Genomic DNA, 24445 nt, shown 5'->3' with positions numbered 1-24445 from the left:
GAACTCTGCATCAATGGTCCTTTAGATTGGCTTTTAGAGTCGAACTATATGCGGAGACCGGAAACTACGTTCTTCCGCGCAGAATGTGTGGGACGCGCGACGACCACATTTTCTAAGCGTCGGGGGTCATTCCTGCGGGTGCGAGGTGAACAGAGCGGAAGAAGCGGAATGAATGGTAATCCCGAGCGAAGAGCAGTCAAGTTCTGGGGTGGCACGCACCCTCGTATATGAATGAGAATCTATTGGCTTATCCGACGTTCGTTTCGCTTGCTGCAATTTGCACCATTCCCTAGTCACAAGGTCGAGCAGGTGTAAGTTCAGCCGCAGTTAGATAACACTGGGCCGGATATTGGCACCCAACCTACAATACTTATATTGTGAATTAGCAATTGGCTACTTATGAATTGCCAACTGAACTGAAATTGTAGATACGATTACCTTTTTCGAGGGTGACGCCTTTCTCGTCATCCCAAACCTCTTCCAACGGCTTCAGTTCACCCTTGAAGTCTTATGTCTTGATTGTCCTGACGGTAATGATATGAACATTTCCAGCGTCGTCGCGTTACCGTGTTGGAAACATCATTGCACTAGATCTATGTCAGCTACCGCGAATCCCACTCTAGTCGTAGAACTTACTTACACAGATCTACTTATCATTGTATCACAGTAATACATCGCGTGTGCATGCATCCGTCGAATTCTGATCCAGCTGCTTGATTCATTGCTGCGGGCGCGCTCCGCCGCAGACACGCCCCTCGCATGTATTATGTACCTGCTCTAGAGTCGGATTTGAAAGTGAGAGAGAAGACGAACAAGCACTTTTCAATTGACTTCCGAAACGAGACTGAAGAACTCATCTATCTATATTTCTACCTCCGGCCGTCGGTGACTATGGTGTTCAGCAGAGCGCCAGCTACAGTACATGAGGCCTGAGAGTTCCACGCTGAAGAACTCCTCTATCCAGATTTCTACCTCGGGCCGTTGGCGCCTATAATGTTTAGCATAGCACAGTACCTGCCGAGGGTTTCGCGGATAGCAATACCGTGTAGGAATCACTCCGTTATATAGCCTATATTGCAATGCAAGAAGGGTTGTATGTCGTCGGTGCCCTGAGCACTGAGTTGTGAAGCAAGACAAGCGGAAGTATCAGTGATATCAAACTAGCTCTCGTAATTCCTATCTGTTCGTGTCTCAAAATCATCACCGGAAGGTTCAGTTCTCCCATGGGATGCGACAAACGACCAATAAACATATATGCTCACCGCATGCTGACATGTTGACGTAGCAACCGTCTTACATTTTCATTGCAGAACGAGACAATATGATAATCTTTCTCGTCGTTCTTCGTTCGCTAAAAACTGTTGTGCTTCGAAAATAACACGGATAAATCGCCTATTCAACCGACCCTGATATGCCACTCAAGTACCACTCCGACCTGCAGCTTTGATGACGGCACCATCAGCCAACTGGGGCAATGGTTTGTTGGGCGCTGACGAAGTAGGCGCTGGCAAGAAACCCGCTCCAACTAGCCACGCAAGGTACTTTCCCATTAGCTGGTCCGAAACGGTGAATGTGCATTGTTGCCCTTGGGAACGCAGCAGGGCCATAGTGTTGGTGGCGTCAAGCTCGGGGGCTTTTGTACTCGTCGGTAGGTCATCAAGGACGAAATGAAGGAGGGGGAAAAGGGCGTTGTCCTGGACCTCCATGACATGTTGTTCCAGCTTGCGGCGCCATATGAGATACTCGCATTGCTGTGTAGGGAACCCGTACTCGGCAAGCGACGACAGGATATTGTTGAATGTCGGAGGGGGCTTGGCAGTGATGTGCAGCACGCTTTGCGCAGCATTTGGCAGGGGCTCCACGGCAGCAAGTGCAGTGCAGCGGGCAACATGATCCACAGGCACCATGTTTACAGTGTTGTTGATATCTGGCACAAGCCCGAGCTGAACGCACCCCTTGACCATGCGCCAAATAAAATCGTCGGTGTTTGTCACTATGGAGCGCCACGATCAATATATCTACTACCTCGTAGAAGAGGAACATCCGTACCTGCCGTCTGCGAGTCGCCGACAATATAGCCGGGCCGCACGATATGGCCCCTCAAACCCCTCCTTCCAGCTTCAAAGAGCAACTTCTCGGAAACCCATTTGCTCTGACCGTAGCCAGACTTGAGACCCACTTTCGCACCGTCGAGGTCATCGTCCTCAGGAATGCCTCTCTGGGAGTTTTGTGACTGTCCTCGAGAGTCAGATAGCTGCACATAGTGCTCAGTGTCGATCGCCGACGTCGATGAAACGAAAACAAGTAGTTTCTGCTTCATCGTGGAGGCGAGCTCGATGGCAGTCAAGGTACCGATCACATTCGGTGCACGAAGCCTCTCGTAGGGGTACACCCAATGTACCTGTGCAATAATTATTAGGTATCAATGTTTACATGTGAAGAGGCAGAGTAGCTCACCAGGGCACCGTTGTGCAAGACAACATCCGCCTCAGCAGCGACTCGTGACCAGACCTCATTACCCATGCCGAATAAATCAAGGCCAAGGTCTCCGACCACAACCTCAAGTCTACCCGAAGTGAGCCATTGCTCATCCCAAACGCCACGATCACTGGACCCTTCTCTAAGGCGCGCGACTCCTTGTTCGACGCTGGATGCACGTACGATACAAATGACCTTCCGAACCCTATCAAGACGCTGAAGGAGATCACGCAGGACAAAGGCCCCGAGATAGCCGGTAGAACCTGTCAAGAACACAGTGACAGCACCCGACTTGAACTCCTCAGACATCAGCGAGTACGAGGGTCGCAGGCGGTGCACGAGGGTCTCATAGTCCTGTCCGTACTGAATAGCAGCGGATAATTTCGCAGAGGCCTTGACACCATCGACTACAGGTGTCGCCGGGCGCGTCTCAGCATCCTTGTATGCTATACCAAAGTCCGGATTACGAAGCGCATCCACCGCTGCAGCGAGGCCTGTGATAGTTGGTTGGTCGAAGATAAGGCCCAGCGGAGCCTCGACGACAAAGATTTTGCGGATCTCAAAGATGAGACGCGTGGCGAGGATGGAGTGACCGCCGACATCGAAGAAGCTCTCTTCGAGGGGGATAGGTTTGGGCGCATTCGGGAGGATGTTTGCCCAGATGGCGCGCATGCTTTGTTCGGTGGGGCTCGCTGTGCGCCCGTTGGTGGCTTCTTTGGGTTCGGAGTGCACAGCGTGCACGTGCGCTGTGTCGGGGAAGGGAAGTGCGGGTTTGTCTATTTTACCGTTAGGGTTGAGGGGCATGCGATGCAGCGGAACGAACACTGTGCAGAAAGAAAGTTGAGTGAAGGACGTAAAGGAAGGCAGCGATAAATCGTACATGATGGTATACTGTAACTAGGCAGCTTCTTTTTGAGATGCTCTCTAATATCCTTGATGAGCCGTTTATACTTTGGACTCTTGCTATCAACATGGTCGTCGTCCTCTGTGAGCTCGCTGGCGAACCCATCCAGCTTCGAGCCCTGCAGCGGCACGAAGTAACCGACAAGGATCTTCTCCTCGTCCTTGTCCCTTCGCACGAGCGTGACGTTTTCACGCACGAGCGGGTGCTGGCTCATCAACGTATCGATCTCCCCAAGCTCGATCCTGAAACCACGGATCTTAACCTGGTCATCTGCACGCCCCGTGCATTCAACACGCCCATCGGGGAGATACCGACCGAGATCGCCTGAACGATACATCCGGTCGCGGATGCCCTTCCAATGCCTCGACTCAGGCCCAGCAAGGCCCTGAGGGGGATGCAAAATGGTGTCCTTCCAGGGCAGGGTGGAAGGAGAAAACCAATTGTTTACGAACTTTTCGGTGGTAGCTTCGGTATCCAGGTATCCCTCTGCCAAACCTCCAGACCGCACATAAATCTCTCCTACCTCTCCGACTGCGCAAGGGACATTTCTGTCGCTGCGGTTGACGACAAGGAGCTGCACGTCGACCATGCCCTCTCCAGCAGGCATAATGTCCTTCTGGGTGGCAAGGAACGTCGGGTCCACAGACAATGGGGGAATTGCGAAGTAAGACACCGCGCGCTGTGTTTCTGTCGTGCCATACATGTTGATGATCTGCACATTCGTGGCAAGGGCCTGTAGGCGGAGGCAGTCACGCTTAGTCAAGACGTCGCCAACGAAGAACGCGTTTAGCAGGGAAGGGATCTGGCGCGTCGCTTGTGCGGAGAGCAACTGACCCATTGCTGGGGTTAGGTGCGTGACCGTCACTTTGCTGTCGTCCATCCATTCTGCGAGACGGCCGGGCGTGCCGATGTCTTCTGCGGTGGGTACATGAAGCTCCGCGCCCAAGAACAAGGGTGTGAAAACTGTAACGTTGACATTGTCAGCGGACGCGTATGCGCTCGAAAATATAGTACGTACTATCACGCTGTATGGGATCGTGGGCGATCCCACTCAGCATTGTGAACTTCGAATTTTCGGTGAGCAGGAAGCGCTTGCCCATCCAGGGGAAGAAATGTGTGAGACTGTAATGGCGCCCCCGAACGCCCTTAGGAATACCAGTGCTTCCACTGGTGAAGGAAAGCGTTCCAATGCTGTCAGGTCCTAAGATCACGTTGGGATCCGTTTCGGCGAGACGGATCTGCGACTGCAAAACATCGATGCCGTCGTTTGCGCCCCCCAGGATTTGGCCAGTAGGGGAAAATTCAAGCGCGGGGACCTCCACACGGATCTTGAGTTCCGTGGATAGGAATTCACGCACTGAAGATGCGATCTTGCCTGCACCTGAGAGGACAACAAGGCCACGAGGTTGAGCTACCCGAAGGTATATTATCTGCCGTGAAGGCGGATATGCGGGATCTGACCCGAGTTACAAAGGAACTGAAAGGAACACAAAAGATCGTACCTATGACTGAGAACGTCGCGCCGCTTTTAAGAACCGCCATGACGGCTACGACAAGCTCGACACTACGATGCGCGTAAATCATGACAACTTCTTCCCTCTTCACACCGCCTGTTAATAAATGGTGCGCTAGAATGTTGGAGGCTCTTCGGATCTCGCCGTAAGTGAAAGTCCGCCTCGTCTGAGGCTCGCTAGGAATCGAGGCAGGTACGCTTTGAATTATACAGGGCCTATCAGGCCATTTCTGCGCATTACGCGAAAACACATCTGTGATGGCCCCCTTCCAGTCACACCAATGCAGATCTGCTGTTGGGTTGGGCAAACTTTCACGTTGGGCGGCCGTCAAAAGAGGAACAGAACCAACCGCTGCAGTTGGATTAGTGGAAACCTTCCTTAAAAGCACAGAGAGCTGATCGACGATGAAGGATATGCGGGCGGACGTGAATAACAAGGAGTTGAAAAGGATTCGAAGGGAAATGTGGGGAGCTAAGGAGGCGCGTGTCGTAGCGGGGGGTCGCGTGACGAAGATGGTGAGATCAGATGTCAAGCTGGTAGATCGGATAAAGTTATCCCTCGGCTGATCTGTTTCATCGAAGAAACGGACACGGAAGAGGGGACGGGATGCTTCGACGGAATCGTCTTTGTCCTTTTGCAAAGCCCGTACGATTGTCTCGTAGGGCAGAAGATCTGCTTCGGCCTCGCGTTCGACGTGCTGGACACGGCGCACGATGGTCCAGAAAGAATCTGAGGGTTCTACGGAAAGGCGGAGAATCAAAGGAGAGCTTGCAGCAGCAGAGGAGAGCCGATCACGAAGTCTGTATCGCCAGTGTACCTGTGTAGAAGGACGAGAAAAGCAGAGAGGAGTAGATGGAAGGCTGATGGTCTAATTTCAGAGGTTTCGTCCTCTTCACTATCTTTGCTCTCGCCATGAAGTGCAAGCTTTAAAAGACTGAGTGAGGTCTGTCCTGAAAGATCTGCGAGATGAGCGGCTTCAATGAGTTTGTTAGCACCAGTCGATCGCGGATAATCTGTGGGGAGAGACATCACGGGTAGATTTTGTAACCTCCCCAGCCATCTAGAGAGTGCATCCGAGTCCGAGGCCATCTTGGCGGTTTGAGGACAAAACCCGTGAAGGTGGTGAGGAGAATAAAAATATTATACGTGAAGTATAACTTATGACTCGTTATAATTAGTTTACCAAGACTACTATAGATTTTACGGCCGAAAGCTGCGAAAGCTTACAAGACTGACAATATTGTGGCGGGGAAACGTCTGCTGACACTCTGGTTACAGCCCAACCTTTCTAGTTGCACCACGCGACAGACAGAACGACAGCTGCAGACGAAAGCAGACGAAGTTGGAAGTCACTTCTTCTCACACCAAACCCCCGCGCCGTCTCTGAGGTGCCGATTGCGACGGACCGGGCGCGATGGGGCAGAAGATATGAGTCTTTGCTTTGTGTTGTTTGCTGTGCTAGTAGAAACCAACATTGGCTTCAGGCCCAGTTCAGGGTGTGATGGCATGGCTCAGGGCAAATTGGACATGTGTGTCGTATTTATTGAGCCTTGGCCAGCCATGTGTGCTCATGTCTTGATACTACTAGTACCTAGCCTGACCATTCAATTCAATACTAACGTTTATGATGCCAGAAGCGGAGTTTACACAATGCAGAAGCCCAGCCTAGTGCATACTTAATGGTCGCAGAATTTGAGGGTTTGAGAATTTTGGGGTTCGAGACTTTGACAGTCATAGTGATAGTATCTCTACACGATGGTCGATTCCACACTTCTGTGGGGTCCGGGGATCATTGGTGAGTCTTCCAATGGTCATTCATTCAACCTCAATGTTGACTTTCGGTCAAGGATTCGTGATAGCGACAGTGTATGGACTCATGATTCAGTCTCTACTCAAAGTTGACGCAGAATTATAAAGGCTCTATGGGACAGCTGTCGGGCAGTATATCTTCTACCTGAGATCTTTTCCGCAAGACCCAAAAAAACTCAAATTATTTGTGAGCGAGACTTCTGTGCATCTACAAGAACTTTACTAACAATGACATCTTATCACCAGATAATGATGACCTTGTGGGTGCTTCCCACGATGCTCAAGTACACGCTGATGCCAATGACGATGTCTCGCAGTTGTCTAGTAACAATAAACCAATACGCCTTGGTAGGGATGAACTGGTCTATCCTTATTTCGTGCCGTCGTAGCACGTCCCTTACTTGCACGACTGAACTTCCGTGGTAAGTTGAATAGACTTCTTCATTGACCCCAAATTAGCTCATCGAGAGCATAGGCAGCTGCTAGCAAGTACATTTTGCATTGATTTAGTACTGCATGTTGAACATTGCCACAGCTGGGGGTATTTGTATCGGTAACTGATTCTCTCGTAAATCGTCGTGATCGATTTCTAATAACAGTCAATAAGGTTTGGGTTGTATTCGCAGTTCATTGGTATGTGTTTTCCTATGGCCGGTTTCGTACATGATGCCAAACGCGCTTTACCCGTCGGAAGTTTTTATGCACAGAGAGTATGGATAAGTGAGTTATGCAGAATCTGCTCGACTGAGGGTATCAATGCCTTGTTTCAGTCACGGAACACAATCGCTTCATCACAATCATCATTGTAAGGTTACATTTTCATTGTTTCTTTTCGGAGAGCCATAAAACCAACTTTCAGTGCGCGCTCGCCACTATATCATTCGGTCAGCCCTTTCGATCCCAGAGATATGTGACCTCTAACTCTTGAACACTGTAGGTCTTGGCATGAGTTCCGTCCGTCTTTCATCCCTGGTGTCGATGTGCTGATATGCTATTGTCTTCGTCTCTAGTCACAAGTGGTTTAATGTGATTTTTTTTGTTGTGGAGTTCGCATGATTTCTCAGATAGTTTTTTTGACAGGTTCCGCGGGAGAAGCCCTAAAGTTCTATACGGCACAAAGGTTCGGTCAGCCATGAAATAGTGAATAACCCTAAGGAATTCATACTTCAACTCAGCGAACGCAATTCGCTGCTTTCGCTGATGCCTTATGTGATATTGGCATTACAGGGTCGGTCTGGTGGTTTCTGCATCCGGCACGAACAGACAATGTTCGGTGCGAGTCTGTCTACCTTGCTTGTGGTCTAACTCATGCCGGGTTGTGTGGTTGAAGGTCAAAGTCAAGAAATTATCTCAAAGAACTGACACAAATTCTTGTTAACACGGGTTTGATTTCTTGGTATGCGTCATGTTACATATCTGTCGAACAACCCCGTCATACGGTTGACCCCAGCGTTGTGGCTGTCACGATGGCTGTGCTCGTAAGTCCTGTCGTCCATGCGACATGAGACATGCGGAAAATAACGATGAGGATTGTTTCAGTACCAGGTCCAGAATGGCCATTATTATTCCGCTGCGCCCGGATCACTGTTAGGGAAAAGTATGTATGTTTTCGTACGGACGCGCAAACACTGAAATCCTCGCCTTTAGCATATTTCAACTCGATGATGGCAGTGTGAGTGGATGGAATCCTTTACAAGAAATGCACTAAACCGCTGTATTGGTGGTCAGGCTCAATGCTAGGAAGTCAATTCGCGAACGGCAACGACTTGCCCGTAGTGTAACGGAGCTTCCTACTATACCGACTATACGTTGATTGTTCGCTTATGATGCCAGAGATATGATCTTTATTCGTTCCTCTTATCCTATGTATACTTGTCGTGCACGTTATGGTATTTATTGATGTCCATATTAGTCTCCCATTTAATCCACCTCCTGATGACTCTATGTGTCGCCATTCAAGCTGTCTGCGGCCTTTGTACCAAGCTCTGAAGAATCTTCACTACCTCCCCAAACTGACTCTCCTCCTCAATGCTTGCTGTCTCTTCGGAGATCGGTGGACGGACCCCCCTTTCTGGCAGGTAGTTTGACCACACCAGTTCCCCGCCGCGTATGTAACATATGCCATAAGACGTCTTGTAGTAGTTGAGTGGCGGGGCGCCTTGCTCTACCGCAAGGTCCTTCCTGACCGGGTTCCAGATCTTCTGGAGTATATTGATGACCCGGTCGATCTCAGCAGCACCATCAGAGATGGTAAGGGGTGTAACGGCAGCGGATAGCAGTGGTTCATGTTGTTGGCGTGTTTGAGAAGTGATAGTGAGAATATGTGGGTTTGCCGCTGATCTGGCAACATTGTGCTCAAAATTGGCGACCTCCAGTCCAGCGAAGCCGCTGCTGATCCCTAGCTACAGTCAGTACAGCGTCATTTAATCCAGCATGGCATGTACTCACCCTGACGGAAAATGATTCGATCTTCGGTTAACATCGCGTACTGCTTTGATTTCAAGAAGGATCAGGAGGGATAGGTGATGGTCCGACGATAAGGACTGCAGCTGCGCAGTACTTGGTCTCAAGTTGTTCCTTACTTATACTATCTTGGCTATGGAACCTATGTTTGGGTTACATTTATGTATGGTACCTGAGGTTATCATAATTAGGGTTTACAACGTCATTGGTTTTTAGAAATACTTTAAATATCAAAGAATGTGGAGTAAGTACCCTTTACTTTACCTTCAGTGTTTACTCGACCTTCCCCCAAATGAATTCCAGCCCAGCACCTCATACAGACTCTGTTACATACCCGCTCGCAGCTCATGCTGTCCCGCGAGAAATCGTTTCCTCTCAACCGTCTCCATCATCCATGTTGTTGTCTTCCTCTCCACAGGACAGACTCCCACAGAAAGGGGAGCAAACACACTCGCCGATGCGTTTGAGAGGTGGCTGCATTCCTTGCCCTGTAAGTTGTTCTGAACAGTAATAAAGACAATCTCAAGCTTAATTGTCAGGGCGGAATATGTTGTCTCGTTCCATGTCCATGCTGTTGTTGTTGAGTTAATGAATTATGTATGTACTATCACTGTGTCCGCCTGGAGGCGGGGGGTAGTTTGCCGCGGCGGTCGTCGGTGTTAAATCAGTTGTCAACACCATCATGACAACTCGGCATCTGCCTCGTCATAATATTATTTTCTCTCTCTAAACAATGATTCTAGCTTTTTGCTCTTTTACTCCTTTACACCCTGTCTCCTCTAGCACCATGCACCGACTTTCAAATTTCATGACCTACCAGTGCCGTTGCCGGAGCTCGAGCGCTCACGATTCAATGACGACAACACGCCACCTACATTTTGACTAGTCTGTACTCCTATTCATTATGTAATATTGATGACGGTGATAGACTACAAAAACTTGTACTACGGACCTATATTATACTGCAGTGCTCGCATTCATGGCTCATCAACGTTTCAACTGTCATTTGAGCGTACGTCTCCGACGACAGCGCGATCAAGCAGCTCGCAACTATATCTCTTGCGGGTTGAGGAGAAGAGGATAGGATGTGTAGTCTCCCCCTATTAGGTCTCCCCTAAGCCAGACCCAATAGAATGAGGATACTAGTCTTATCTGGACGTGTGCCGCAATTCCTTCTTTGCCCCTACTAGGCCACATTTGTCACTTTTTCTCACACCACAATTCTCTGAGGTGCCGATTGCGGCGGACCTGGCGCGATGGGCGGAAGACAAGTACGGCCGATTGTTTGTTTGCTGCGCTGGAGACCGACATTGGCTTAAGTCAGGGTGTGATGGCATGACTCAGGGCAAAAATTGGAGATGTGTCGTGTTTATTAGTTGTGCTCACAAATAATTCGAATCTTCTGGAAACCATCGCACGTAGATGATATACTGCCCAAAAGCTGTCCCGCAGAACCTTTGCAATCCTGCAGGTCAAATTGCAGTAGTAGAGACTGAATGGCGCAAGTCCATACACTGTAGCCATCATGAATCCTTGGCCTATAATCAGCTATGCGGTGTCCAAGACGAGCAACATTGGAAGGCTCGTCGACGAACCCTGGCCCCCACATTAGCTCCGCGGAGTTGGCTGCCATCGTGCGTGATGAGGGAGAAACACTGCGAGTGAGCTGCGAGACTCATGCCCTTATAACGTTCGCGCAATTTCTGTAAAGGATGTGCCGCTGGGTGCCGCCCACTGTTATCATAAGTAATACCGTAAGCCTCTTAGTCTTCGAGCCTTCTAGTATAAGGAGGCCAATCAACAGAACGAAGACAAGCCTTTCCTTGGGTTTGGTTGCCGGATCGAATACCAATCTTTCTTCGGCCCGTTGCATTTCCATGCAGGCCCAGCTCCGCAAAACTGCTCAGTCCTCCTGAAATTGAATGGAACTACTGTTTGACTGCGAATATGCGTTATATACTTCTCGCTGTGCACCCTACTATTTAATTTACTAAGTAACTTACATGTCCTGGCAGATATCTTTCTGGCCGGAGGCAAATTTAGGATATAGAGGCCGGTGGGTCCACAAAGAAAGTGAATCCTTGACCGCTAGACGCTCCGAAATTATTCATGAACAAGTTCTTCAAGAAACATTACAACGAGTAAATCCCGTCGAAGCACTTTAGTCTGTGCGGTCGTACGGCCGGGTATTCAAAGGGCCATCTGACCGCATCACTCTCACATATACAGGAGGTTCAACCAACTAACTTGAACAGATGTATTTTCAAACCCCACTTCGGCGGGGTGAGTCCAAATCTCGTACTTCAGCTGCCAGGGCCCAGCAGCATCATTTTCAAAAGGTACCAGTTTCTAATCCACCAAGTCTATCAGAACGCATTAAGAGCACAGTTATGGTACGCTCCAGCCCTGAGTTCAGCAGACAATACAATCTTCCTTGAAGCTTAAGTTATACATCGTCTTATCTACCGTCTTTTCAATCTTTTTCCAATCAGCACGTCGTTGAATAAATTCATAGATATCCTAACGAAAATCATCGTTACTCGTTCCGAGATAGCGGCGAAAACTACATACCTCGGGTCGATATGCTCCACCATATCTTGTTACATCTCTCACGATCTGTGCCAGGTCCTTTGCGTCTTCCACAACAAAGACGTGTCCCAACATCTTCAAATGCGAGAAATCTGCAGTGATATTGGGTACCTGTTCACAAGGGATCAGACACCATCGACTGAAAGCAGCGGAGATAGACCGGCCTTGAGAGAAGCTATGAACGAGTAATAGGCATTGAGGTCGGCAATGACTTGGAAACCGCCATTCAGAGAGATGATCTGGCGCTTGATATGTTTCTGTAGTATTCTGTACCGCCATATCATGTTCCCACAAAAAGACGTCCCAAGATCTGAACACTCACGCCAGTAACCGGATTCCGACCTCTTGGTAGAACACTTCGAGCACCTCCTTGCTCGTGCTGTCCTTGAGAAGCTTGCAATGTGTATCCAGGCATCGTATAGCTTCCGTACAACCCTCAGTGGAGCCCAATTCTAGGGGAGCATCTTCAGGTGGATAATATTCCCGTGGTTTTGTCAGTGTCAGGATGATGTGCTCCACCTAAGGAACCAGTGAACTTGCTAGAAAGGATCAGGAGGGGTCGGGGAGCACGACTACGCACCTGATTCATTAGCACCTGTGTTCCAGCATTAAGCCCTGCAGCCACGCAGTCATCGAGCGTGTTCTCAAACCGTTTCTTCTCTCTCACAACCACATTCAGGAAGTCTGTTTTGTCGATGTACGGAGCCTGACGCAAATAGCCGAGTCGGGAAAAACGTCCGTGATTTCAAAATGTACATACCAGCTCCTTGTCAAAGAATACTTGTACCATGCTTTGAATAGTATCCCCGATATGGACGAGCTCGAAGAATTGTAGCAGCGATGCTACACTGACAGTTTGTTCGTGTTCTGCTGGTTTGTATGAATTCATCCGCTCCGTTGCTCTGCCAATGCAAAGGGTAAACTTAGGATACACACACGGACGAGTGACGAATCCGCAAAATGCAAAAATAGAATCCACTCACATCCCAAAACCTTTTTCCAGATGTCTGTTACACAGTACCCCAAGCATCTCACAGAATGCTTCTTCGATCGTTTCTCTTACCCTTGCCCCATACTGGCTGGGGTACGACGCAAAAGTCTCCAGTCGTTTGAGTGCATCACGGTCTGCGTGAATCAACTGGAGAGCGACATCAAGGGATAAAAGAAGATCAAGATTTTCTGTTGGCGCCAGCTTCGTTTTTGTCGCAGATGCAGGGGAAGCCTCAGGTGCGAAGGAAGTTGCAGCTGTGCTTGCGCTAGCAATCGAAGCAGTATCTAGCGTGGATGCTGTGGCTGATTAGTCTTCTAATCCACATCACAATCAATACTTACATGGCAAGATCGAACTATCGTCAACACCATCATCACCTCCCTCTTCATCGCCAGCGCCAACTTCAAAAATAGCGTCCTCTCCTTCGGCGCCCCCGAAGCTGAAGCTGGCATACTCTTTCGCTTTGTCTACCGATCCCGTGCCACCGACCCACCGCTGCGGATTAAGCATCGCAATGCCTTGGACCATGCCTGTGCCGACGGCACCGACAGCTCCTCCTACAGCTCCCCCTACAGCTACAACTCCAGCACCAACGGTACGCGGGACTATGGTCACGGGTAATAGGAGCATGTCAGTGAAGGACGCTAGAACGGTGCGCTTCATGAGAGCCGGGTTCTGCGCAGTAAGGAAGCGGGTCTGTTGTGCTTTCGGGGATGTACTATGCGATGCAAGTGCTAATGTCTGCAAGAGATAAAAGGTTGGCGTTGAACAAAGACCGTCGGGAGTAGGAAAAGAGGCACGTACCGACCTGTCCCACTCTTTGCATATAACTTCGAATGCTTGTTTTAATGATTCTATTTCCTCGTCAAGGTATTCGTCCATGTTCGGCTCAAACATCATAAATCTGCAGATTCACGTAGTTAGCTATACTTCTGACATACTCCGGGAGAACAAAAATTGCGGCAACAAAGAGCGAGTGTGCAAGAATTATATCACTTACACAACATCTTCTGCCTTGTCTTTACCTTTGCCGTTGAAATTACTAGACACCGTAGTGAGAACGTCGACAATCCTCCATGATTCCCGGAAACTGGCAGCCACTGCAGTAAGATAGAGAGCATTCGATATCTCTCTGGCGCGGGTTAGCAGTGGCGCTATGTATTCACCAACCTGCACACGCACATAGTTATGAAATGGGAGAGAAATGGACATGATATGGACGTACGACTTCGTTGGCAACACGCTCTGCGAACCCAATGAGGACTCCAGCAGCTGGCGGAAAGACGAAAACAGCCCTCGTGCCATGTTCCTCCAGCGCACGTATGACGCTAGCCATGAATTCATCCATAGGTGTGAAGTCAAGGGTATTTTCCGTTCTGCGCACCTCATTTAAACACCGGAACGACACAGATCATGTAGGTTACTCACGTGAAATTAGCTAGTGGATTCCAGCGACCCTGCTCATACAATATTTCTCGCTTCTCAGCCCATACCTTGCCCATTTCCCAATCCCCAATCCCAGGCCAAACCTCCCAGCTGGCATGAGCCACCTCCCTCATCATCACTTCATCTCCACGAGAATCAGCAGCATCAAAGGCAGTCAGAAGTGATACGTCAAAACGTTCTGTTGCGGCCTTCAGAGCGGCGAGAAGAATGTCCCAATTTCTTACGGGTCGGACGCGGGGGGAGAGAAAGAAGCTGAGTAGGCGAAGAGAACGAGCCTGAGACAACAAAGATGTGCCTATGAGAGGTGTGAGCGCGGAAAGGACTGCATGCGGTGGCTCCTTCAGAGGAGCCAAGCATTTCTTAAGAATTAAATGGGCGCGTGTATAGCGAGCGCGGAAAGTCTGTTTTCCCGGAGATGCGTCTGTGAGCGCGAATGACGTGAATGCAGCAGAGAGAGATGGGACAGCTGATGTGCGTGGGGCAGACGTGAATTCTCCGAAGTCATCATCAAGAGAATCTACAGGTATCGTAGGAGGCGAACGGGAACGAGTGCCAGCCTTGGGCTTTTGCTTGGATTCAAGGTCGTCTAACGTGTCATCCAGGGCATGTCGAGTAATAGCTAGATCGTTCCATCTTCTTTCCCATACTTTCTCATCGCGAGATAGACCAGCGGTTGCCCGCGATGCTCGAGCATAGGCAGGGATGTCGGGGATGGGGAGGTGGTTAAGGACAAGTAAGTGAATATCGACAGGCAACTTGCCGATCCATCGAGAAATCGTTTGCGCTCTGTTTGCCCTCTTATTTTGTGCCGACGTCGAGGATGAATAAAGCCGCGTCGGTTCGAGTGCAGTAAACTTGTCCATCAAAGCCTGCTCATCGTCTTCCGCAGTGATCTCGCATGAACTCGGAAAGGAGATCCCGGCGGAAGTCCAAATGAGGAAACTTTACTATTGAGATCTTTGTCTTGGTTCACCTTACCAGCTAGCTCAACTTGCCTGCAAGTCCATATCATGGTGACCATAACACCTCCTCAGCCAAACGAAGCAGAGCAAAAGAAAAGAAAGCAGACCTTGGAGCGCGCAAAAGCAAATCATGTAAGTTTTCCATGCCTTTAGATGGCTGACATGCTCCCTGCATATAATAAGTACCTAATATACGGTAATCCAGCTCTCGAAACAACTACAGATGCGCCTGCAGTACGCAAAGCTCAAGGTTGAGCACGGTTGGGTGCGCTATCTTATTATTTCCCGTCAGCTAATGTGGTGGTTGATTGCCTGACCGTCGATTAGCAACGCCAAAACTTGAACGAGGTCGAGAACCTCTACTTCCATCATTCGCAGGTGCGCGGGCTGCGTCCTGTCGTACCTTCAAAAGCAGTCCCTCTACTATCTATGAATTCCGTGCCTCCCACTGCACCCGCACCCGAACCTCTCGCACCCATCGTAGTCGATGAGACATCGCAGCAGGTTACCATTAGCCAGGCACCTCCTGTAGATAATTCCCGAGAGGCTACGTCCCCGCAGCGAGCATCCAATTCCCCTATTGCATCAGCATCGACTCTCGGGCAGCATACGCTCACTAATACCACTTTGAAATCTGTTACTCTGCCCCTACACACAGCACAAACCCTCCCCGAGAAGGCGCCCTCCCAGGAGCCGTCTCAACCTACTCCCGCTCCTGTTCACCCCAGTACGCAATCCACTACTACCCCCCAGGAACCCCAAAACTTAGCAGCAGCAGCCGCTTCGTACAGCTCCCTCGATTTCAGCGACCCAGCAACGATAGCGAGGTTCACGCAAATGCAAATACAGCCCCAACTTCAACTTCCATCTCAGGTTCAACCACAGAGCCAAACACCAACTCAGGTTCAAACAAACGTACAACCTCAACCACAGCCCTACAACCCCTACATGCCCCTCACTCGACAGTCCTCCCAGCCCCAACCCAACCCCTTTACTCCCCAACCCCCTCCGCAGTACTCCTTCACTCAATCCTATCACGCAACCTCGCTCCAAAATCAGTCCAACCCTCAAATCTCTCATTCACAGCCCAGCGCCAACTCGCAGTCTTCGTTTGGAAATGGAAATGGGAGCGGCCCGCTGACCTACGACAGCTTCTGGTCGACGCATGCGAGCGCAGGGTCACTATATCGTACCCATGCAGGTTTCACAGCGAGCGCGACGCCAACTGGGCATGTCGCAATGATCACCCCTGGCGGGCATGCAGCTGTGATGACAGCCGAGGGGGTGTATGTCGGTGCTGCAGGGTATACGGGCCGCGTCAGTGGGTAGAGATCATACTGCCTTGGACTCTACTTTGCTTTGTTGCTTATTCTTTGGCGTTGCTGGGTGGGTTGGGCGCGTTTGTAAGAACCACTTTGGATTGCTTCATGATGTTATGGTACATTCACACTTACTACTTCGTTCTGCTCCTAATTACATTTGCACGTTGGTGACCGATATTCCTATGGTCCTCTGGGCAAGATCTAATTGCTCCGGTATGTAGTATGATTCCTTAGGACGCTGACACTGACAGGGACAACAAAAATGCCTAAAATTCGGTATATGGATGCATGACTATAGTAACTCTACTTCTACTAACTAGCACATTATAAGCAGCACGGACAAACGCATGAAATCGGTTAATATACTATCCGTCGTCATCATAATCGTCTCGTCTCACTCTCGTCATCACTATCGTGAGCCAGGTAAGTAAAATATCCACCACTGGAAAATTGAACGTATGCAGCACTGAAATTGCAAGTATTTCGATGATTGAAGGTGAAGGTGAAGATCACAGCGGAGAAGTTGAAGAGGGGAATCTATCACAAAAGTATATCGCCTAGCCAGCCAAGGACTTTGAAGAGTCCCCATAGGCAGCCGCCAGCGATTATTGGTAGACTGAGATTATCGTCCACGGAACCCAAATCTGCGTGCCAAAATGAGCACCCAAAGCAAGGCAACGAATAAATGTCACCCACCAAGTGCTTCAGCAACGCCCGAGACTAACCCCGCGCACACAGTCACAACAGCGAGACCTGTCAAACCGCTGAAGACCTTCCCACCATCCGCACTTCCACCACTAAATGTACTTGATACACCAGCGTCCCAGGACCACGTCGAGTTGTCTCTTATCGGGCCGAAGCACGTCCAGAATCCGGCAGCGACAGCGGCGCCTGTGAGTGAGGCTGCGATGAAGCCTGCCAGACTTTTACGAGGGGCAAGAGGGAGACCAAGGAGTCGTGCAGGAAGCGGGGGCGTGAGTGAGCCCCAGAGACGGCCGAAGGTAGATGCGGCTGTGTCAGCCCAGGAAAGGCTGTTGGAGTGGGATGAACAGGGGGAGGGCGAAACAGAGGAAATACACAAACATAAGGATAGATACGACTGCGATGTCAAGCGGAAACGCTATTAGCGCAGTGTTAGCGCCAAGAATATACCATATAACACCATTGGATGATTTCTGAGGATACGTGACGTCAGAGTGCATGCATGGTGTCTATCAAACTTGCCTTCTCGCTATCGCGCATGAAGATCCCGACACATTTCTCAAAAGCGCGTTCGAAGAGAGGGTACTTGAGACGGAGAATATCTATTGGAACAAGAGCAGCAAGGGCAGAGCTCAAGGCAATAACAACCGTTTGTGGATTGCCTTTGGATGTGTATAGGTATATCGTAAAGAAACCTGCCAAAAATTGCTCGTCAGACCAAAGCTGCACTACTGCAGGCAAAAAGGGGAGTGAAAATATACACACCAATGGATGAATGCAACGCCTTGCGAGGAATCTCCCAATCAATCTGTTTTTTGACTGTCTGGCGCTTATCGGGTGAGCTGCCAGGGGACAGCTTGCGTTCGCGTGCTATCCGCGCATCCACCTCCTCAACGAGCTCCTCTATCGTCGGCTCTCCGTTCTGTTTCAGCTGTTGAGAACCGTTTCTTGCAGATGCCTTGCGCTTATGTCCTCTCTTCATAGGCATTCCATTTACTGGCTGTGGTGAGAAGACAACGCTGCTTGACGTGGAGGAAGGTGGAGTAGGCGAAGAAAAAGATAATTTGGGGGACGAAGAGCGACGCGGGAGGGAAGGGGTGCGGGAACGGGAGCTCGAGCGACGAGGTTGGTCGTGCGCGAGACCTAGCGAGAAGGCGTCGTTTGCAGGGAGTGTCATTCCCGTAACTTAACGAGAGTGAAGGCGCGTATATGTATAAGGTCAATATTCGGTACAAGTACAGCCAGCAAGCGACATGTTGTTCTGTTTGGCTACGTTGTGCTTCCATGGCTCGACTCAAGCTCCAAGTACAGCCCATACAGGAAATCACACAAAAGCAGTTATCTGAGCTCAGTAAACATGCATAGCATGCATTGTATGGTTTTTGGGGCGACATAGCATACAACTCTAGTAGACATATCCGAGAAGCTTCCCACCAACGTTCTTGCGACGAGCCTCCTCGTGATCAAGAATCCCTGATGAAGTCGTCTGCCATCACGATCAAAGTCAGCCTGCGTTCGAATCTCAGATACAGAACAACCCACCAAGATGATGTACCCGAAACCACGGGCAGGGAGGAGCAAGTTAACCCAGGACTCGATTTGGGTCACTTGGACGTTGAAACGTGGTGAGATTACACCCGTCTTGTTGAGCCGGCCATTGAGCTGGATCACAATTTTGCCAGAGCGGTGATCATCGATGATCTCAAATTCACCGATGTAGCCTGCAAGGGAACACAACAAAGTCAGTGCTCCGCGCCATGCTACTAAGAACAAGTAAAAGTTGGAAAATGGAAAATGGAAAATGGTGCCATAAAACAAATAGGGATGTAGACTCTACAGTGAACCCCGATCCGTGAGACGGAGAAGATCAGCGTTGTTTGGTTTTGAGAGACAGGTTTATGTTTCGGAGCATTAAAACGAAGGCCGGGTAGAAATGAAAGCCTCGTCAATCGTAGTTATAACTCCGAGGAGAACGGTATGAAGCAATGAATGGAGAACGATCGGTAGAGAACGCGAACCCACCATGACGCTGCATGACAGATAGGAACTTCACAATGACCTTCGACGAAGGCCTGATAAGAACCTGGCGCTTTCCCCGGCGCTCAGCATTGACAATGTTGTTCTAGTAATTCAGCAAATCAACACAGCTCCCCTACTAGACGCGTCGACTTACAAGGCAGTCGTTCTAATACAATATCACGATTAGGCTCACCATACCAGTTATCGAAACAAACGAAATACTCACAAGAACAGAGACGCGGACCATTTTGAATTACAAGATCGAGGGTCGCGGAAGGATGGTATGGCTATCGAATGCGATGTAAGTACCTATACTCGTCTGAGTGTCGTGCTACGGAAAGCGCGAGTCAAGACGAGCTGCGAGAAAGCATGGCATGGAGCCGGTCAAGCCCAGAACACAGCGCAATCATGTCACACGTAGACATAAGGGCGGGCTCACCTTGCTGGCCTTGAGGATGTGCGGGATGACTGGCTTATAGACTCGAACCAATTTAATTATTGCAAGGTGAAGATGTGGCTGTGCGACTGTATAGTACATTTCAGCCACTGCGGAAGTTACCGCGAGCTTTGTCCGCACGATCCTAGCCCCAAGGCATCGACACCGTCAACGTCCTCGACAATAAAAATCCGATAAAATGGTGCGTTTTGTATTAGACCAATGTCATCATTATTGAGGCTGCGATCAGGGTCGTGTTCGCACCAAAACCACGAAGAGGGCTGCCCGTGTGCTCATCGAAAAATAGTAAGTCTAATCTTTAACAGTTGACTGGGGTTCGTATTTGGGGTATGGAGGACGAGAGGTCTGATGGGCAAGATGACCAATGACCGTAGACTGGAGCAGTCCTATTCCACTACCGATCCTGACATATGACACCCAGCTACCCCCGCCTTACCCTCGACTTCCACACCAACAAGCGCATCATCGATGAAGTTGTCAGTACCTTTCCACCCCGTTTGCTCGCACCATCTTATTCCTTTCACACAGGCCGTGGTTCCCTCTAAGCGCCTCCGGAACAAGGTTTCCGGCTTCACCACCCATTTGATGAAGCGTATTCAGCGCGGGCCCGTCCGCGGTATCTCGTTCAAGCTCCAGGAGGAAGAGCGCGAGCGAAAGGACAACTATGTGCCTGAGGTGTCTGCTCTTGACACGAGTGCAACAGGCCTGGAGATTGACAAGGACACATCCGTAAGTCATATTTCTATTTTCCCTTGACATCTGCTATCTCTGATGAGAATTTCATACTAATATCTGAATGCTATTTAGGAGCTTCTCAAGGCACTGAACTTTGACTCCATCCCTGTAACCGTTGTACAGACTGTTATCCAACAACCGGAGCGTCCCCGACGGGAGAGGCGCAACGTCCCTGGCGCTGGGCGGTAATTAGTATATTCCCGGTATTACACTAGGCTTATGACATGCCACGCCATGTATACGCATGCGACTACAATCATCCTGGCTCGTTTACCTTTTTCCTATGCCCAATTTTGACCAGAGCTCGGGCTGTCAATCATTGTACGTTTCTGAAGCATGCGATGAGGCCTTAAGAATCGTGTGCCCCAAGAGTTGTTAAACTACCTGGGTACGGTGTTTACGACTCGCGGAGCGCACTCGCTGTCAGCACTAGTACTGTCACAGACCAGCATACAGAGGTGCGTTTGCTTGGAGGAAATCGCCCCTTAGCTACTGCGGAATTGGACTGTAGTAGATTGTATGTATCGGCAATAATGATTATGAAGAACATAAGTAAGAAACATCATACCCGATGTCTACCAGCACGAGCGAAAGATTAACGAATTGTATGTAGTGTAGGAAGTTCTACCACCATAGCGTTGCGGGCAAGTTGTTCTCGTTCGCGAATGGACTTCCTAGCATTGAGCCTGGCCACCAATTTAGCGGGTTAGCGTCGTAGAAAGAATGACCTTCACTTACACCGCCATCATCGAGTTCATATAGGCTATGACAAGGGTTTCAGACTTTCGGTGTTTGCGCAGCTCACATGAAATATACTGACATTTTCCTATCACCGCTCCCGGCGCAGCGATATAGAAATGGCCATCCTGGAGCTGATACTGAAGGAATGCTGATCGTTAATTCCCACATTGCATGGACAATAGGACATACGAGCACGACCATCGAAATCGACACCAGGCTAAGGGAAAATAATGAGGGGATGATTCAATAGATATGTGGTATTATATATACCAAGAAAATAGACCCATATGAATAAAAGTGCGTGTGATTGATTTGATATAATTGCTTGACTTTGACCTTCAATCACAGAACACTGAATGAGCATGTTAAAACACAAGGTATGTTAGAGACTCGCACCGAACATTGTCTGTTCGTTCCGGTCGCAAAAACCACCAAATCGTCCCTGTAATGACAAAATCGCACGCTGCGCTTGCGATCGTTGCGAGTTGTGACCACTGATTCGAAATATGAATTCCTTAGGGTTGTTCAAAACTATTTCATGGTTGACCGGACCTTTGTGCCGAATAGAATTTCAGGGTTTCTCGTGTGTAATCTTCGGAAATGTTATGAGAGATCGTGTAAACTTGATAGACAAGAACTCACACCAAACCACTTAAGACTTAAAAGCGACGATCAGAAAATTAATACCAGAGTTGAAGGATTGACGTCACTCATGCCACAAGCTGTTCACAAGTCAGGGGCTATGTGGCTGAAATCGAGAGAACCAACCAAATGATGTAGTTGCGAGCGTGCTCTGGGGATCGGTGTCACTTTCCGCGACAAGAATGATTAAGACGTGGTCTCACAATTATCCCTGTGATAACGCGATTTTTCGCAGTGACTAAAGGAGCGCATTGAGACATTTATTCTCGTAGACCCTGAAGAGCTCACTTATCCACACTCGGTGTGCGTAAAAGCTTTCGACAGTAGAACTGTTGAAGTAAACGTGACATCGTAAAAAGCCAACCATACACATACCACTGAACTGCGAACATGACCCAAGACTGTTCGTCTGATATTAGACCCTGATAACGATAATGGAAAAACTCACCGCCACATGTACCCCCAGCTGCGGCAATATTCAATAGGCAGTAAACTAGTACATCAATGTAAATCTACTTGCCGGCATCTGCCTATCCTCTTGATGAGCAAATCTGGGATCCATGAACAAGTCTATCAACGTACCACGGAAGTTCAGTCGTGCACTCAAGGGACGTGCTTCGACGACACGAGACAAGGATAGACAAGTATGACCCTATCAATGTGTATTGGTGTATCGTTTCCAAACAACTGTGAGACATCGTCATTGGTATCAGCGTATGATCAAGCATCGCAGAAAGCACCCACAAAACCATCAATATCTAGTTATCAAAGAGAACAATTAACAATCCTTTCGTTAGTGCGCATAAGTTGTGCTCACAAATAATTTGAGTTTCCTCGAATCTTGCGGAAAATATCGCATGTAGTAGATGCACTGCCCAAAACCCACCCCATAGAACCTTTATAATTCTGGAGGTCAACTTTAAGTAGTAGAGGAATGATTGGCACGAGCCCATACACTGTAGCTATCATGAATCCTCGACCTAGAGTCAGCTGTGAGGTAGTGAAGACGAGCAATCGGAAAGTTCACCAATGAACCCCGGCCCCCACATAAGTTCAGCGGAATTGGTGGCCATCGGGGTGGGATATGAAGGGGGAGCACAACTTGTGTAGATGCGAAGCTCCTGCCTTTATGCCCACACATGAGTCTTCTGTTAAGTAACGAACACGATCGGCTCGTTGACAGCCAGCTCATTATGAGGCCTGGTCAATTCTAAAATGTCGTTGTCAATGTCTACTACTTGACCTCTCGTAAATTACTTACGCGGACCCTAAACCTTTCCTGATTTGGCCACCACTGCGTCGGCTAAACCTTTGCATGGGAGACGTTCCACACAGTGTCAGAGCCTTTGAAAGTTAGCTACCTAAACCTTGTCAGGCATAGTAGTATAATAGTATTCCGTACTGGAAGTACTGCATGCAAAATTGCTTAAACTACTCAAAACTTGCCCTAGCAAAACAGATGCCCTAGTAGTATCACGAACAATACTACATGAAAAGAGAGCGCACGCTTATGGCTGAAGAAAGTTTCAAATGTGAACGTACACTAGGCCGTCTCTCAGATTCAGTGCACCTCAGGCGCTAAATTAATTTCACACAAAGTCGTTATATGTACGGTACGTACTTGAAGCTTGATTGATCTGATCCTTCATGAAGGACTTTAAGGGATGCTCAATTCTACAATGTCGTCGTTACTTATGCACTTGACCCATTCGTAAGTTACCTAGCTACACTGACATGGGAGAAGTTTTTGAAAAAAGCTGCCAGCATTTCAGAACCTTAACTATTATCCCCTATAGAACTCACTCCCATGTCACCATGCATTCCGTGATCTTCTGAACATCATATGATTCAACACAAGTGCCAGATTCAACCGTCTGGTACTTTTCCTTCTTTCATCTCCGCGTGCTTGGACCCTGATCATGTTCCTAACACTCTTGGGTATGACTCTGCTTTCGGCCCCATGTCGCTCGCGTCCAGCCTATCGATTGCCTTCAAGAGCTCGTTGCGTGACTTACCTATACCCGATCGTGACCCACGACAGCAGCACAAATGCCACATTTCACTTGCCCGACACTTTCTCGCTAGACCATGCGCTACTCAATATCATCCTCGGAACGCATGGCCGCGGATGATATACTGGCGCGCAGTGATCATAGCGCTCACCCCGAATACGCTTTCAGCAAGCCGACGGCTCTCTGCCGACTATACCCTCAATAACCGTTCGTCCCACACCGCAGATCTGATACCTTTCGTGACGAATATGCAGTTCCAGCGTGAGTGATGTGGTTTCTTGTGTTTCGGAGTCTTGCTAAGCTACTTTTGATTTCCTTCTAACGTTCGTACGTCTCCCACACGCCTCCTTTTCAACCATGGCGTCGTTCCTCTCCACGGGATTCGCACCTGCCCGTATGATGCCAAGCACGGAATGTGTGCATTCACCGAGGCTCGGCAGGAAACGAATACGGGCAACGGACTGTACATGGGAATGTTATGGATAGTGATATTCGATGACGGGAGAACTGCTGCAGGCGTAGAACCGTGACAGTTAGACCGGGGACATTGTGAGGTAAGTTTCGCTGGGTTGTACATACTACACTCTTAATTTCTGTCACTGCTAATATGTACACTATGTTTCGTATTCCGGGTTCTCCTTGGCAGGTCACTGTCTGCG

At 49.1% G+C, this 24445-nt stretch overlaps 12 protein-coding genes across 12 annotated transcripts; 6 read left to right on the top strand and 6 right to left on the bottom strand.

Annotated features, from left to right (window-relative positions):
• Positions 1 to 1418: 1418 nt before the first annotated feature.
• EDB91DRAFT_1081066 (uncharacterized protein) lies at positions 1419 to 5985 on the bottom strand (the record flags this gene model as incomplete). The annotated part of the gene is made up of 7 exons (XM_041315337.1): positions 1419 to 1993; positions 2050 to 2401; positions 2458 to 3302; positions 3359 to 4345; positions 4401 to 4838; positions 4885 to 5663; positions 5714 to 5985. The coding sequence occupies 7 exons, from the start codon at positions 5983 to 5985 to the stop codon at positions 1419 to 1421; spliced, it is 4248 nt and encodes a 1415-aa protein (XP_041178567.1).
• Positions 5986 to 6060: 75 nt separating this feature from the next.
• On the top strand, positions 6061 to 7070 carry EDB91DRAFT_1125396 (uncharacterized protein). The gene is made up of 5 exons (XM_041318395.1): positions 6061 to 6691; positions 6744 to 6762; positions 6814 to 6892; positions 6952 to 6965; positions 7023 to 7070. Exon 1 carries the CDS (start codon positions 6325 to 6327, stop codon positions 6574 to 6576), a length of 252 nt encoding a protein of 83 aa, XP_041178566.1. The 5' UTR covers positions 6061 to 6324; the 3' UTR covers positions 6577 to 6691; positions 6744 to 6762; positions 6814 to 6892; positions 6952 to 6965; positions 7023 to 7070.
• EDB91DRAFT_1125394 (uncharacterized protein) lies at positions 6814 to 7587 on the top strand. Its single transcript, XM_041318394.1, has 6 exons — positions 6814 to 6892; positions 6952 to 6965; positions 7023 to 7127; positions 7181 to 7190; positions 7241 to 7258; positions 7313 to 7587. Exons 2-6 carry the CDS (start codon positions 6955 to 6957, stop codon positions 7370 to 7372), a joined length of 204 nt encoding a protein of 67 aa, XP_041178565.1. The 5' UTR covers positions 6814 to 6892; positions 6952 to 6954; the 3' UTR covers positions 7373 to 7587.
• On the top strand, positions 7403 to 8520 carry EDB91DRAFT_1125385 (uncharacterized protein; the record flags this gene model as incomplete). Its single annotated transcript, XM_041318393.1, has 12 exons — positions 7403 to 7425; positions 7476 to 7510; positions 7565 to 7589; positions 7643 to 7654; positions 7716 to 7731; positions 7786 to 7825; positions 7881 to 7978; positions 8036 to 8101; positions 8156 to 8183; positions 8245 to 8302; positions 8353 to 8377; positions 8434 to 8520. Exons 4-12 carry the CDS (start codon positions 7651 to 7653, stop codon positions 8516 to 8518), a joined length of 420 nt encoding a protein of 139 aa, XP_041178564.1. The 5' UTR covers positions 7403 to 7425; positions 7476 to 7510; positions 7565 to 7589; positions 7643 to 7650.
• Positions 8521 to 11306: 2786 nt separating this feature from the next.
• EDB91DRAFT_1125372 (exocyst complex component Sec10-like protein) lies at positions 11307 to 15114 on the bottom strand. The gene is made up of 12 exons (XM_041318392.1): positions 14177 to 15114; positions 13974 to 14124; positions 13749 to 13918; positions 13553 to 13652; positions 13090 to 13489; positions 12741 to 13032; positions 12518 to 12659; positions 12338 to 12463; positions 12080 to 12276; positions 11922 to 12024; positions 11740 to 11868; positions 11307 to 11688 (listed from the first exon to the last, which is right to left on the bottom strand). Exons 1-12 carry the CDS (start codon positions 15055 to 15057, stop codon positions 11581 to 11583), a joined length of 2799 nt encoding a protein of 932 aa, XP_041178563.1. The 5' UTR covers positions 15058 to 15114; the 3' UTR covers positions 11307 to 11580.
• Positions 15112 to 15883, top strand: EDB91DRAFT_1125355 (uncharacterized protein). Its single transcript, XM_041318391.1, has 2 exons — positions 15112 to 15288; positions 15362 to 15883. The coding sequence occupies exons 1-2, from the start codon at positions 15205 to 15207 to the stop codon at positions 15470 to 15472; spliced, it is 195 nt and encodes a 64-aa protein (XP_041178562.1). The 5' UTR covers positions 15112 to 15204; the 3' UTR covers positions 15473 to 15883.
• EDB91DRAFT_221178 (uncharacterized protein) lies at positions 15133 to 16810 on the top strand. The gene is made up of 3 exons (XM_041326509.1): positions 15133 to 15288; positions 15362 to 15883; positions 15935 to 16810. The coding sequence occupies exons 2-3, from the start codon at positions 15586 to 15588 to the stop codon at positions 16483 to 16485; spliced, it is 849 nt and encodes a 282-aa protein (XP_041178561.1). The 5' UTR covers positions 15133 to 15288; positions 15362 to 15585; the 3' UTR covers positions 16486 to 16810.
• Positions 16752 to 18574, bottom strand: EDB91DRAFT_220958 (uncharacterized protein). The gene is made up of 5 exons (XM_041326508.1): positions 17946 to 18574; positions 17703 to 17875; positions 17562 to 17653; positions 17175 to 17509; positions 16752 to 17122 (listed from the first exon to the last, which is right to left on the bottom strand). Exons 1-5 carry the CDS (start codon positions 18355 to 18357, stop codon positions 17019 to 17021), a joined length of 1116 nt encoding a protein of 371 aa, XP_041178560.1. The 5' UTR covers positions 18358 to 18574; the 3' UTR covers positions 16752 to 17018.
• An 11-nt stretch (positions 18575 to 18585) lies between these two features.
• EDB91DRAFT_1247171 (ribosomal protein S8) lies at positions 18586 to 19446 on the bottom strand (the record flags this gene model as incomplete). The annotated part of the gene is made up of 5 exons (XM_041322780.1): positions 18586 to 18666; positions 18723 to 18901; positions 19203 to 19302; positions 19354 to 19365; positions 19426 to 19446. 5 exons carry the CDS (start codon positions 19444 to 19446, stop codon positions 18586 to 18588), a joined length of 393 nt encoding a protein of 130 aa, XP_041178559.1.
• A 315-nt stretch (positions 19447 to 19761) lies between these two features.
• EDB91DRAFT_1125337 (ribosomal protein S17e) lies at positions 19762 to 20890 on the top strand. Its single transcript, XM_041318390.1, has 5 exons — positions 19762 to 19837; positions 19886 to 19941; positions 20078 to 20132; positions 20185 to 20385; positions 20464 to 20890. The coding sequence occupies exons 1-5, from the start codon at positions 19835 to 19837 to the stop codon at positions 20578 to 20580; spliced, it is 432 nt and encodes a 143-aa protein (XP_041178558.1). The 5' UTR covers positions 19762 to 19834; the 3' UTR covers positions 20581 to 20890.
• Positions 20701 to 22391, bottom strand: EDB91DRAFT_220723 (uncharacterized protein). Its single transcript, XM_041326506.1, has 14 exons — positions 22357 to 22391; positions 22150 to 22304; positions 22063 to 22088; positions 21978 to 22012; positions 21901 to 21925; positions 21843 to 21854; positions 21775 to 21790; positions 21685 to 21724; positions 21529 to 21626; positions 21403 to 21468; positions 21322 to 21349; positions 21212 to 21269; positions 21130 to 21154; positions 20701 to 21077 (listed from the first exon to the last, which is right to left on the bottom strand). Exons 2-14 carry the CDS (start codon positions 22164 to 22166, stop codon positions 20987 to 20989), a joined length of 537 nt encoding a protein of 178 aa, XP_041178557.1. The 5' UTR covers positions 22167 to 22304; positions 22357 to 22391; the 3' UTR covers positions 20701 to 20986.
• EDB91DRAFT_220826 (uncharacterized protein) lies at positions 22260 to 23007 on the bottom strand. The gene is made up of 6 exons (XM_041326507.1): positions 22802 to 23007; positions 22730 to 22748; positions 22592 to 22670; positions 22524 to 22532; positions 22357 to 22461; positions 22260 to 22304 (listed from the first exon to the last, which is right to left on the bottom strand). The coding sequence occupies exons 1-5, from the start codon at positions 22845 to 22847 to the stop codon at positions 22378 to 22380; spliced, it is 237 nt and encodes a 78-aa protein (XP_041178556.1). The 5' UTR covers positions 22848 to 23007; the 3' UTR covers positions 22260 to 22304; positions 22357 to 22377.
• Between the last annotated feature and the right edge of the window lie 1438 nt (positions 23008 to 24445).

The sequence above is a fragment of the Suillus paluster genome, assembly GCF_016628075.1.
Source record: "Suillus paluster strain FC165 chromosome Unknown EDB91scaffold_18, whole genome shotgun sequence".
Taxonomy (NCBI): domain Eukaryota; kingdom Fungi; phylum Basidiomycota; class Agaricomycetes; order Boletales; family Suillaceae; genus Suillus; species Suillus paluster.
The sequence above is the reverse complement of the archived record's forward strand: the minus strand, read 5'-3'. Positions and strand labels throughout refer to the sequence as shown.